Source organism: Lampris incognitus, chromosome 2, assembly GCF_029633865.1.
Source record: "Lampris incognitus isolate fLamInc1 chromosome 2, fLamInc1.hap2, whole genome shotgun sequence".
In the NCBI taxonomy this organism is placed as follows: domain Eukaryota; kingdom Metazoa; phylum Chordata; class Actinopteri; order Lampriformes; family Lampridae; genus Lampris; species Lampris incognitus.
Window position 1 is genome coordinate 122755696 of NC_079212.1, and position 14047 is coordinate 122769742.

Here is a 14047-nt window from a genome sequence, read left to right on the forward strand (position 1 = left end):
GAAAAAAGCTCTCCATCTTACCACTCTTATAAACCTCTTGGTTTTTGAAATAAGGCACTTCAAGTAGTCTCTCTGCATTGGTGCTGATATGTTCTTTGTCGAGTAGCCGAAATTTACTTGTTCCATCTCGGTTTCAAAGTGCTCAACAAGCTGAGGAGCAAAAATCAGCACATCCCACAGATATTCAACCAAATTGAGATCTGGAGAATTAGGAGGCCAAGGCAACACCTTGAACACTTCATCATGTTCCTCAAACCATTCCCGAACAATGTGTGCAGTGTGGCAGGGTGCATTATCCTGCTGAAAGAGGCCACTTCCATCAGGGAATACCATTGCCATGAAGGGATGTACCTGGTCTGCAACCTGGTCTGATGTTTAGCTAGGTGGCACATGTCAAACTGACATCCTCATGAATGGCCAGACCCAGGGTTTCCCAGCAAAATATTGCCCAAACCATCACAATCCCTACACTGGTTTGTTATTGTCCCATAGTGCATTCTGGTGCCATGATTTCCCCAGGTAAACAATGCACACGTACACTACCATCCACGTGATCTAAAAGAAAACAGAACTCATTGGACCAGCCGACCTTCTTCTACTGCTCCAAGGTCCAGTTCCGACGCTTGCGTGCCCATTGTAGGGGCTTTTGACAGTGGACAGGGGTCATCATGGGCACTCTGACCAGTCTTCGGCTACACAGTCCCATACGCAGCGGGGTGTGATGCACTGTGCTGTGACACATTCCTCCCATAATCATAATTAAATTTTTCTGTGACTTGTGCCACAGTAGTCCTTCTGTCGTTTCGGACCAGATGGGATAGCCTGCGTGTTTTTTTTTTCGTACCCGTTTTCCGGGAACTCTGCCTCTGATTGGCTAGTACTTGTTGAGAGAGCGTTCACCTGGATTCCGGGAAGACCCGCCCCTACTCTATCTCTGATTGGCTAACCCTATCCCTAACCCCACCCTAACCTTAACCAACCTAATCAACGGAGGCAATGAGTACTAGCCAATCAGAGGCAGAGTTCCCGGAAAACGGGTACGAAAAAAAAAATCACGCGGATAGCCTTCATTGCCCTTGTGCATCGATGAGCCTTTGGCACCCAGCACCCTGTCACCACGTTGTGGTTTGTCCCTCTTCAGACGGCTGTTGGTAGGTACTCACCACTGCTGACTGGGAGCACCCCACAAGCCTTGCTGTTTCAGAGATGCTCTGGCCCAATCGTCTGGCCATTACAGTTTGGCCCTTGTCAAAGTCACTCAGGTCTTCACTCCTGCCCATTTCTCCTGCATCCAACATGTTGACTATGGAAACTGTTTGCTTACCATCTAATCTATCCAGACCTTAACATGTACCCTTGTTTGGAGAGGATCAGTGTTATTCGGTTTACCTGTGAGTGGCCATAATTTTTGGCTCTTCAGTGTATATACAGTGCTGCTTGAAAGTATGTGAACCCCTTGAGCAGTTTAGATGTTTCTGTTGTTTTACCATGATTTTCTTATTTTATCATCACCAGTTTTTATATATGAAATGTCAGATATATGTTTATCAATTGCATCTACTTGTTTAGTGGGACTTGTTTAAGTAGCCCAAAAACTACATGAAACATGGAATTAGGGTATGTGCAAAAGTAAGTGAACCCCCAGCTGCATTGGTTAAGTCAAGCAGGTAACAGACTTAGGTGAAACACATTTGGGTGCTTAATTAATAATTTCAGCAGACCAATGAAATGAGACATCCTTGGGAAAGGGTTTGGCCTACACTAATTAAAAGAGAGAGGAAACCAACCAAACCACTGTGGTCCCATACAAATCAACAATGCCGAGAGCAAAGGTGATATCCGAGGACATGAAGAAGAGGGTAGTGACAGCCCATCAGTCTGGGGAGGGCTATAAGACCATCTGCAAAAGATTCCAGCTCTATCCATCCCATGTAAGACATATAATTTACAAATGGACGGCCTTCAACATGACAGCAACTCTGCCTAGAAGTGGACGCCCATCAAAAATATCACCCAGAAGCACCAGAAAAATAATACATCAGGTAAAGGCCAACCCACACATCACCTCTAGAGAGTTGCAGACCTCTCTGATAGCATCTGGGACAAATGTGCATACATCTACAATCAGACGAAAATTGAATAGCCATGACATTCATGGGAGGGTTGCTAGAAGGAAGCCTCTGCTCTCAAAAAAGAACAAAGCTGCCCATTTCAACTTTGCCAGAGAGCACTTGGACAAACCAGAGGCCTTCTGGAAGTCCATTCTCTGAACAGACGAGTCCAAAATAGAATTATTTGGTCACAATCAAAACCAACATGTTTGGAGAAAAGCCAACACTGCATATGAAGAAAAGAACCTCCTCCCAACAGTGAAGCATGGTGGTGGAAATGTGAAGGTCTGGGGCTGCTTTTCTGCTTCTGGACCTGGACGACTCCATATTATCCAAGGAACCATGAATTCTCCGGCATATCAACAAATTCTTGACCAGAATCTCCTGCCATCAGCCATGGAGTTGAAGCTGGGACGAAAATGGATTGTGCAACAAGCCAATGACCCAAAGCATTCCAGCAAAACTACAAAGGAATGGCTTCAGAGAAAGAGGATTCGTACTCTGGATAGGCCCAGTCAAAGTCCAGACCTTAATCCAATTGAAATGTTGTGGCGAGACCTGAAGAAGTTGGCACATACCAGATGTCCCTCCAACCTCTCTCAACTGGCTGAGTTCTGCAAGGAGGAGTGGGCAAAAATCCCCATAAGCAAATGCGAGTGACTGGTTAGTGGTTACAGAAGACGTTTGGTTGAAGTAATGGCTGCAAAAGGAGGAGCCACAAGCTACTAATACAAGGGTTCACATACTTTTGCACATGTTAAATTTTCAGTTTTTGTGAAATAAACCACCTTTGTTGAATTAAATAATGAAAATATATCGCTTTTTGTATGTGTGTCCATTATTTGGAAGGTGTGCTTTACAAATTGGGATTTGGATGTATGTGTAATAAGCTTATTTTTAAGTTTTTTTACAAAAACAGTGACTCTGTCTGGAGGGTTCACAAACTTTCAAGCAGCACTGTATGTGTACACATCAATTAAATGGTCATAATAGTAAAAAAAAAAAAAGAAAAAAAGACAGCCGCTCAAAGAGATTGACAATGATTCATAGTGGTCATATCGGCTTGGACAAATGTGATCACTGCAAGCGATTTCCATTATAGTTGAATTGATAAAAGAAAACTTTAATTCCTGTCTTGATCGATGAATCCAAACGAAACATTCATCTGTTGGCATTTCTTCTTCTTTCTCTACAACTTTTACATTTACTTATTTGAGCTTTCATAACCTCAGAAATGTGATAATATACCATCCCCATGCTGTTGGTGTACATGTGCGTCTTTGTGTGCATGCTATAAGAACGTGTGCTGCAAACAATACAGCGACCCGCTTTTCTTACTGTGCTCTGTAGCATCACTAGATGTCAAAAATGTCATTGTATACTTTTTAAACATGGTAGTGAAAGCATCAATGAATTTAAAGAAGTAGTGAGGACTGGAATTGCAATAAATTGAATCGTTAAATTGCATGTCAATGAATTAATGGCAAGGTAATCAAATAGAAAATCAAAAATTATTTTGTAATTTGTTTTGTATGTAATTGCATTTTTTTCATTCATCCATACAATTATATTGATTCGATTTGATGTAATATTTGATATGTTTGCATTTTACCCACCATTTAGTTGTATAGCTATTTAATGAATTCAGTGTTTAATTTATTATTTTTGTTACTTCCACTCCTCACACTTCCTGCTCGACTGGCTTTTCTATTCTCTGCTTTAGGAACGTTTCCCGCTGAAGAATAAGAGAAATCTTGCAAAATGTGTATGCTCAATAGTAAAATTTGACTAACTTTATATTGAACTATTTTGATTTTGGATTTTTTAACATCTGGGCATTCTTGGATTTTCAAATGTATGGGAATAGTGACAGCAGTGTCCAACGTAAAATTTTTTCCCCACTGGCCCACTTGGCCATTAGATCAGAGTTTTACTGGCCCCTTGTATATTTTCACAGGCTTGGCAGCCAAAAAATGAAAATACCCCCCCCCCCCCATAATTTTGGTGATTTATTCAGTTTCAGATTGATTTTATCTCGAAAATGCCAAAATAACAAAATGAAACACACAGGCAGGAATACAAGAACAAATGGAAATAATAGTAAACATATTTTGCAAACTCTCTGTAACAACACAAGTAATAACTGGCCCGTGTTCGAAAAGTGCATAGGATGAAGTAAAGAACTTTTCTGGTCCTACCCCTTTCTTATACTTTATCAATCAAATCAAACCAAAACAAAGCTTTCAAGACAAAACAAAAGTGGAAAAAAAGAAAAGAAATGCCAATGCATAGAGATCAAAATAAACAAAACAGTACAAGTCAAACAAGGCACCTTACACGTCATGTATCATGTCATGTTATTCCAGTCCACCTCTTTGTTCATCCATCCTATATCTATTCAATATGTTATTTTTAAAGAGTTGTTTAAACTTACTTATTGATGTTCACATCTTCATTTATTTTTTACAGTTTTTCCATAGATTGACTCCTTTGATGGATATACAATGAAGTTTTGCATTTGTCCTCACTAGTTGTTTTTTGAATATACATATTCGTCTGAGATTGTTTTTACTTTCCCTCCTTTGGAACAACTTTTGAACACTGTTTGGTAACTGCTGATTTTTTACTCTGTACATGATTTGAATTGTTTTGAAGTCAACCAAATCCTTAAATTTTAGTGCTTTCAGTTTGATAAAGAGTAGGTTTGTAGGCTCTCTGTAAGTGGTTTTGTTTACAATTCTTATGGCTATTTTTTGAAGGATGAAAATTGGATCTGTGTTTGTTTTGTATGTGTTTACCCACACTTCCACACAGTAGGTGATGTATGGAAGTATGAAGGAGCAGTACAAGGTGTGTAGTGCTGGTTGATGCAGGAGATCTTTGACTTTATATAGTATTGCAATTGACTTTGATATTTTTGCTTTAATATACTTTATTTATGTGGTTTCCAACATAATTTATTGTCTTATTATTACTCCAAGAAATTTGATTTCTGACACTTTTTTGATTTCTGCATCATTTATCGCGAGCTTCTTGTTTGAGTTTGTTGACCGATTTCCAGATATTATGAATTTTGTTTTGCTTAGATTTAGTGGTAGTTTATTTGAATCAAACCAACTCTTTAGTTTCTTCAGTTCATTTCCTACTGTATCCAAAAGTTGTTCCAAGTTGTCCCTACTGCAAAGTAGGTTTGTGTCATCTGCAAATGAAATTATTTTTAGTGTTTTTGAAACCCCACATATATTATTAATGTACAAAATAAACAACAGTGGCCCCAACACTAAGCCTTGAGGAACTCCACACTTAACCTTCATTAATTGTGATGTATAATTATTAATTTGCACATATTGTTCCTGTTATTTAGGTAACTGGATAGCCAAGAAAGAGCTACTCCTCTGATTCCATATTTTTGTAGTTTTATTAATAATAAGTCATAGTCAGCCATATCAAATGCTTTTTTTTTTTAGATCTAAGAGTACTCCTACAGCATATTCTTTCTTTTCTATAGCACTTGGTATCTCTTCTACAAAATCAATGCGTGCAGATGATGTAGTCCTATTGGTTCTAAATCCATATTGTTGTTAACACAGTACATTATGTTTTGTGATAAAGTCATCCAACCTTGAGTTGAATATTTTTCCAGTATTTTAGAGAATTGTGAAAGCAAAGAAACAGGTCTGTAATTTTAGTGTGTCTATCTCCAGCCTTGTATATGGGTATAACTTAAGCTGTTTTAATTTTACATGGAAAAACACCAGTTTTCAGAGATTGATTGCAAATATATATAAGAGGTTTCACCACACTCAATAATATCTTTAACTAGTGACATTTCAATACCATATACCATTGCAGTCTGTTGACTTCTTACTCTTAAATCTTTTGACAATGTCAGTGATTTCTTTTTCATCTGTTCCCTTTAAAAACAAAGATTATTTTAGCTGTACATCTTTACTTGCCATGTCAGTTCTACAGCCAGTGCTTGCAATCTCCCCAGCCAAACCGGGGCCAACACCAACAAAAAAAAATCATTGAATTCATTAACAATTAAGGCCATATCGTTAATAGTTTTATTATTTTTGGTTAGGAAGCAATTTGGATATCCAGTTTTCCCCTTTTTATTTTTAATAATATCATTCAATATCATCCATGTATTTTTTATGTTGTTTTTATTGTCCTCTAATAATTTGCTGTAGTAATCCCTTCTGCTGTTTCTCATAATTTTTGTCAGTTTGTTTTTATATGTCTTGTATTTGTGTTCTGATTATTTTGTTATCTTCTTTAAAAAGTCTATATAATACATTTTCCTTCTTACATGAGTTTAATAATCCCTTAGTTAACCATGGCTTTTCAGTAATTTTCTGTTTTACTTATTTCTTAACTAGAGGACAGTTTTTTTTCATAAAGAGCCGTTGTTATCAACAAAAATGTGTCATAGGCTTTGTCTACATCTTCCACATATACTTTATTCCAGTGTTGTACCATCAGATCGTTTAAAAAAAAATTGTCCCTTCTGTTTTTTGTCTAATTATTTTGTGTGTTGTAACATCCTTATTTGCCCCTGTACAGCTCTGAATGACTGCAAACACTGGCAGATGGTCGCTTGTGTCATTTATTATTAACCCACTTATTACTTTCCTATCAGTTACAATAGTGAATATATTATCAATTAGTGTAGCACTGTTAGTTGTTATTCTGGTCGGGTGTGTGATTGAGGGATACAGGCTCATACTGTACATTGAATTAATGAATTCTGTAGTGGTATCGTAAGTGGGTTTAACAAATCAATATTGAAGTCCCCACAAACAAAAACCATTTTCTTATTATTTATGTTCTCATACATCTCCAATAATGTTTCCCTAAATGTATCAATACATGATCCTGGAGTTCTGTATATACAGCTTATTAGTATTTTTTTTATTTTTCTAGTTCTGTTTCTACGGTAATACATTCCATGATATTGTCTACTACTTGTGACATACTTTTATAGATTTACAATTATAGTTTTTGTCAATGTATAAAGCAACTCCTCCACCCCTTTTTTTTGGATTCCTATTCATAGAATACATCTCATGTCCCTCAATGTCGACCATAGCCGTTTGTTCCTCATTAAACCAGGTTTCAGCGATTGCTATTGCATTGAATTGGTTCTTCAGCTGTCTTAAACAGTGTTGGATCTTTGAAAGGTTTGAATTCAGGCTCCTACTATTGAAATGTATAATTGATGTTACTCCATTCATTTCTGAATTTCTGTTAAACTGTTCCTCAGTATAGTATTCGCAGTGGTTGTGTGTGTTGATGTAGAAATTGTTCTCAGGATCAGTATCATTCTCCATATCATGTCCTTTATGTTCGGTGAATTCAAAGGTTTTCAGTCCTACTGTTTCATATTCTGAGATCAGTACTTGTTGATTAATATCTCCAGTTGGAGATGAATGACGTGTCAAGGAGGCTTGTCATGGGTTGTAATTGTCATGGGTATCAGAATTATTACCTTTGCTGTTCTCCAAGGGTTGTCATCTCTGACACTTGTCCAGCTCTGCAGTGTCCTTGATGGCCAGTACTTTAGCTTCCTCTGGACATCCATTCAGTTTTATGAACACTTTAGTTTGTTGTCCATGTTGATTGAATCCTGTTTCGCTTCTTCAAGATGTGTGCTTGTCTGGCGATGTCTGCATTTTTCTTCATCAAGTGCTCGTTGAGATACACATCGGTGCCTTTCAGCTTTCTTCCCTGCTTGAGCAGTGCTTTTTTGTTTTCTGCTCACAAAGTGAATTATTATGGCTGATTTCACATTTTTATATTTTTGGGGAAGAGGATGACACGCCTCGATGTCTCTGCGGTCCACTTTTATCCCCTTACTGTTGAAGAAGGTGATCACTTGCTGCTCGAGGGAGACCAGGTCAGGCTCGGTGGGCTCTGGATCCTTTGCTGCAGCCCTGGCGTAGGACCGGGGCCGGATTTCCAAGCCGCTAATAATCAGGTCATTCATCCTGGAGTATTGTTCCAGGTCTGCCACATGGCCCTTCAGTATGTTTTTAAAAAAATTTTTTTTTTATCTTTGTCATCATTTTGTCTTCTCAGGTCTTTTATTTCTCCTATCAAGTCCATTATCAGTTTCTGCTCTTTAGAGATTTTTGCGATCTCTTCTGACATAAAGTTTAGAGATTTCTTTATGTCTTCAGCTTCCTCGTCTGTAATTGTACTTGCCTTCTTTGGTCCCATCTTGTGCCTCAGTGTGGAAATCGATAGTTAATTGTAACACTACCAAGTCTGGGTTATCTCACCGCACCAATGCTAGCCAGAAACGGACCAAGCTAGCCTCGATAGCTAAACTAGCTAGGTTTAGCTAGCTTGCCGGTTTGCCGTTTCTCTATTTGAAGTCTGTGTTCTTAACTCGTTGTCTCAATCCAGGCGTAGGTCAAAGCCAAAATATAACAATTAGGTAACCCAAGAAACGAAACCCAAAAGCAGTTGTTTAAGGCAAAGACGATCCAAAAGCCGGGAGACGTGAAGCAGATACAAAGAAACACAGCGACTGGATGCATCAGATGTGGTGCATTGTATAAAATGGTATAAAAGGTTAGGGCGATGAAGGATTAAGATTGAAATGTGCTGACAAGCAAGAAGAGTTTGTTGAGAAGGAGGAAGGAGTACTTTGAGGGGCTGATGGAGAGAGAGAGAGAGAGCTGTATGATGTGGGGATATTGAACCAGGAAGTGTGGTGGATTAGCAAGGAGGAAATGTGGGTAGCTATGAAGAGGATGAAGAGTGGAAAGGCAGTTGGTCCAGATGACATACTTGTGGAGGCATGGAGATGTGTGGGACAGATGGCAGTGGAGTTTTTAACTAGATTAACACAATCTTTGAAAGTGAGAGGATGCCTGAGTAGTGGAGAAGCATACTAGTTTTCAAGAATAAGGGTGATATGCAGAGCTGTAGTAACTACAGAGGTATAAAGTTGATCAGCCACAACATGAAGATATGGGAAAGAGTAGTGGAAACCACGTTAAGAGGAGAGGTGATGATTAGCGAGCAATAGTATGGTTTCATGCCAGAAAAGAGCACTACATATATTATGTTTGCTTTGAGAATGTTGATGGAGAAGTATAGAGAAGGTCAGAAAGAGTTACATTGTGTATGTGAATTTAGAGAAAGCATATGACAGGGTGCTGAGAGAGGAGATGTGGAATTGTATGAGGAATTCAGGAGTGGCAGAGAAGTATGTAAGAATGGTGCAGGATGTGTGTGAGGGCAGTGTGACAGTGGTGAGGTGTGCAGTAGGAATGACAGATGGGTTCAAGGTGGAGGTGGGATTACATCAAGGATCTTGTTTGCAGAGGTGATGGACAGGTTGACAGACGAGATCAGGCAGGAGTCTCCGTGGACTGTGATGTTCGCGGATGACATTGTGATCTGTAGTGAGAATAATAATAATAAACATTTTATTTAAAGTTGCCTTTCATGACACTTAAGGTCACCTTACATCAAATACAATAAAACAAAGTAGTAAAAACATTAGTGCAATCAACAGTAAAACACACAATAAGCAATAGAGCATACATCAGCAGGAGTTAAAAAAAAGAATTTGATGCTGTTAAAGTGAGTATGCTTGTTTAAAAAGGTCGGTTTTAAGAGCAGTTTTGAATTCTAGTCTAGTAAGCGGATGTGGCGGGGAATGGAGTTCCAGAGTTTGGGTGCAGCACAGGAGAAAGCCCTGGCACTTACTGTGCGGAGATTGATAGTTGGTAGTGCCAATAGACCTGCTGGTGAAGACTGCAGGGAGCGAGATGGAGTGTTATGGAGTGTTAAGTCTGAAGGAGGTCTGTGAGATAAGCAGGGGATAGAATATGAAGAACTTTTAATGTTAATGATAAAATTCTAAAATTAATCCACCGTGACACAGGAAGCCAGCGTAATTGTATCAGCAGGGGAGAGACATGGTCAGTGGACTTTGAATATGTTATAATCCGTGCTGCAGAATTCTGGATGAGTTGCAGTCGGTGAATAAGTTTGTTGGTGATGCCTGCCAGCATCGCATTGCAGTAATAAGTGCGTGATATGACCAAAACATTGACTAAGACTTCTGTAGGGTGTTGTGTTAAAACAGAAGTTTCACAGATGGGAAAAGACAATCCGGGAGACATTGTTTATATGACTGGAAAAGGAAAGGGTACTATCTAGCATAACACCAAGGCTCTTCGCCTAAGCGGAGACAGGTATGGTGGCTACATCAATGGGGAGTGAGCAAATATTAGTTTTTGAGTGTAGATTTAGTGTGAATGAGGAGTAGCTTAGTTTTACTAGTGCTGAATTTCAGATAATTGTTAGTCATCCATATTTTTATATCATGGAGACACACAGTGAGGTACTGGAGGGGAGAGTGGAAGTGCGCTTAGTGGACAAATAAAGCTGTGTATCATCAGCATAGCAGTGGAAATGGATATCATAGTGCTGGAAGATGTTGCCAAGAGGGAGGAGGTAAATAATAAATAGGAGTGGCCCCAACACTGAACCCTGTGGAACTCCACGAGGAACTGTCAGACTTTCTGACTGGTAATTCTTAATTTGTACAAAATGTGTCCTGTCTGTAAGGAAGGAAACAAACCACTGATACACTGGTCCCAACTCCAGTGCAAGACAGACGATCCATGAGGAGCTGGCGGCATTTAGTATCAAAGGCTGCAGTGAGGTCAAGGAGGATGAGGATAGAGAGTAGACCGGAGTCAGCTGCACGAAGGAGGTCATTAGTGATCTTAACCAGGGCTGTTTCTGTGCTATGTTTGGGGCGAAAGCTAGATTGGAATTGTTCAAAGACATTATTGTTATCAAGGTAGATCTGGAGTTGAGATGCAGCTACCCTCTCAATGATTTTGGACATGAATGGTAAATTGGAAAATAGGCCGGTAGTTGTTTTGGTCACTAGAATCTAAATTATTATTTTTCAGAGTTGGTCTGATGGCAAACTTCAGCGAAGGGGGAACCATATCACTGAAGAAAAAAGTCTAAGCAGGGTGGAGTGGGTGGAGAAGAGTATCAAGAGTTATTTGCAACAGAAGGGTACCGACAAGAATTAAAGGGAAGGTTTACAAGATGGTAGTGAGACCAGACATGTTGTATGGTTTTGCAGATGGTGGCACCGATGAAAAGACAGGAGGTGGTGCTGGAGGTGGCATAGCTGAAGGCGCTAAGATTTTCGTTGGGAGTGACGAAGGAGGACAGGATTAGGAACGAGTAGTATATTAGAGGAACAGCTCAGGTTAGACAGCTTGGAGACAAAGCAAGAAAGGCAAGATTGTAATGGTTTGGACAGAGGAGAGGAGAGATGCTGGGTATATTGGGAGAAGGATGCTGAATATGGAGCTGCCAGGGGAGAAGAAAAGAGGAAGGCCAAAGAGGTTTATGGATGTGACGAGGGAGGACATGCAGGTCATGCGTGACAGAGGAAGTTGCAGAGGACAAGAAGAGATGGAAAATGGATGATTTGCTGTGGCGACCCCTAACGGGAGCAACCAAAAGTAGTAGTAGTAGTAGTAGTAGTAGATTGATTGTATAAAACACTATACATCTGATTGTTTCCTCATATAGTGTGTCAAGTAAAATACAATTGATTCTTATCTACAACTGATTAATTTTTACAACATTTTAACATTATTTTTATAACATTTGTTTGTATGCACGTGTTCCAGTGTTTGCCCATATTGATCAGATGTTAAGAGAGCCTAATGACGGGTTGTCCGCCATCCCCTTAGCTAGCATACACTGCAAATGGTTTCTACTTTTGTTGTGCGCGTTGAGAGCATGTTTTCGATAATTGTCAGTCACTTTAAAAAATGAACCCCCTCGATCAGCATTTGCAGGGAATCGCCAGCAAACTGTACAAAACATACCACAGTCACTGTTTTCCACCCAGGAGTATTGTTGCCTCCACAAAAGTAGAAAAACCCTCTTTTTGTAGCCTCGTATGTTTCTTTCGTAAGCTTTTTTTTTTTGAGCACGGGTAAGTATGACAGTGAGTATGATGGATGAATGATACAAGGGTGGGAAAGACCATATTTAAAGGGACTTACCCATGACTCTGATTCTGGCCCTGAGCCATCAGTTGTGTCGGACCCTTGGGTGTCAGGCTACAGGTGAACACAATCACCAGCTATTGCCTGCTTGATGTAAAATTGTTTTCACTGTGTGGACAGGAAACATACCCAAAATGAAAGTGGAGCAATAGTTGGGCCTTTACTTTCTAAAAGTCACTTCTCACTCCATAAAAATTGGGCAGATCTGCTCCCTGCTCAGGTTTCCAGACTTCACATTAGACCAGGACCACACACCTAGAGAATTACTTGTGTCCACAAGGTGGTAGCAGTGTAGCAGCAATGAGGCCTTGCTCAATGGTGTTGGCATCTTGTTGTTGTGATGTTTGTTATTAGCTGCCCCCCCCCTTTTTTTAAGACCTCATGACCGTGTGTGCTTCTGTGTGGCTGTCAGGACTCTTAAATCTGGGCAGAAAATTCTCTTGTTATTCTGCTTCTCCCGAAACTGTCAGCTTCATTACTCTGTGGTCATGAGACCACTGGCCTCGTAAGGCTGGGCTTTTATCTTGGGCCACTGGATTGTCTTGGCTGTTGTCAACAGGCGCTTCGCTTCATCTGCTTTCTGTTTTTTTCCCCTGAATGATTAAGTTATAGCATTTGTGCTGCACAGAAGTGAGAGTAATGGGGGGTGAAATAAGAGTCAGCTGGCTTCAAACCAATGTTAAAAATGCACGATCTGCATCTAAGCTCTTTGAATCACTAGCAGGTCCATGGTGTCTGTCTCTATTTCTGGTTTTACAAACTAGGTAAGGGAGTGGTTATGCTTGCATTGTGATTAGACTTCTTTACAGTCTGGGTGCAGTCCATCTACAATATGCAAACAAGCAGTGTAAAGAGATGAAGAGAGAAAAAGCTAGATTAGGGCAGCCACAGGGGACTGTTTGAATATACAGTGATGTCATCTCTTTAAACTGACCTTTAGGATCAGATGTCTCTTAAAAGTAATGTTGACTATAAGCTAAAGTAAGTGTAACTCAAGCATAAATCTGTCCCACTCAATCTTTGTGTCTGTCTCTGTTCCTCAGACTCCCACTCTGTTGTTGACTCCCAGTCCTCTGCTGTCCAACATCCACTTCTGGAGTACGCTCAGTCCAGTTGCCCCCCTCAGTCCTGCCACACGTCGCCAGGGCGCACATCTGTTCCAAGTCAGTACATTATTCACACCTTTCTCTGCAGCTAGCATCTCTTCAGTTTTTGCAGCCTGTCTTCCCAATCTGACCTGACATGTTGTTCTGCTTTGCTCTGTTCTAGTTTCCATCAGTGCTCACCCCTCAATTCCAGATCCCAGTTCACAATCTGGATGGAACCAACACACCAGGGCCCATTTCTCCAGACCCCCAGAAGACATAGGGGTAAATCCCCCTCCTTGACCGTAGACACCCAGACCTTTTTGACCTCTGCTCCCCAATTCCTAAATAAAGGACACTAATTTGGGATTGGGGAGGGTCCCTGTCATTCCCCGCCACGTTGGCGCTTGTAATTTTGTTCAGAGCTACTAGTTCACTGCCACAGAAGTGACACTACAATCAGAATTGTGGATGAAAGGTTGTGATAGATTTTGTACTGAGTCCAGGCTGATTGACTACGTAACACAGTTAAACAGTAACAGTTCGTTTCATGCAGTTCTGATTAAGTATTTGTGCCCCAAGGATGCTATTGAACAGACACATCATTAATTCCTTACAGTTTTTTCTTTTTTGCTGTCTTTTTGGGATCGTTTATCTGTTGGGTAGAAGAAACAGTTTCCATCACAGCTCTCACTGCATGTGGATTACACACTGAGCAGCCAGAAATTCACATAAATGCTTAGAATGATGGAATTGGCTATTGGATTCTGTTCCTGTTTAT

At 40.0% G+C, this 14047-nt stretch overlaps 1 protein-coding gene across 1 annotated transcript in view; it reads left to right on the forward strand.

Moving 5' to 3' along the window:
• elk4 (ETS transcription factor ELK4) overlaps positions 1–14047 on the forward strand; it is a 31161-nt gene extending 17114 nt beyond the window's left edge. The window contains exons 5-6 of the mRNA XM_056274287.1: positions 13225–13344; positions 13451–14047. Coding sequence (XP_056130262.1) covers positions 13225–13344; positions 13451–13549 — 219 coding nt within the window. The 3' untranslated portion in view covers positions 13550–14047. The remainder of the gene's footprint in view (positions 1–13224; positions 13345–13450) is intronic.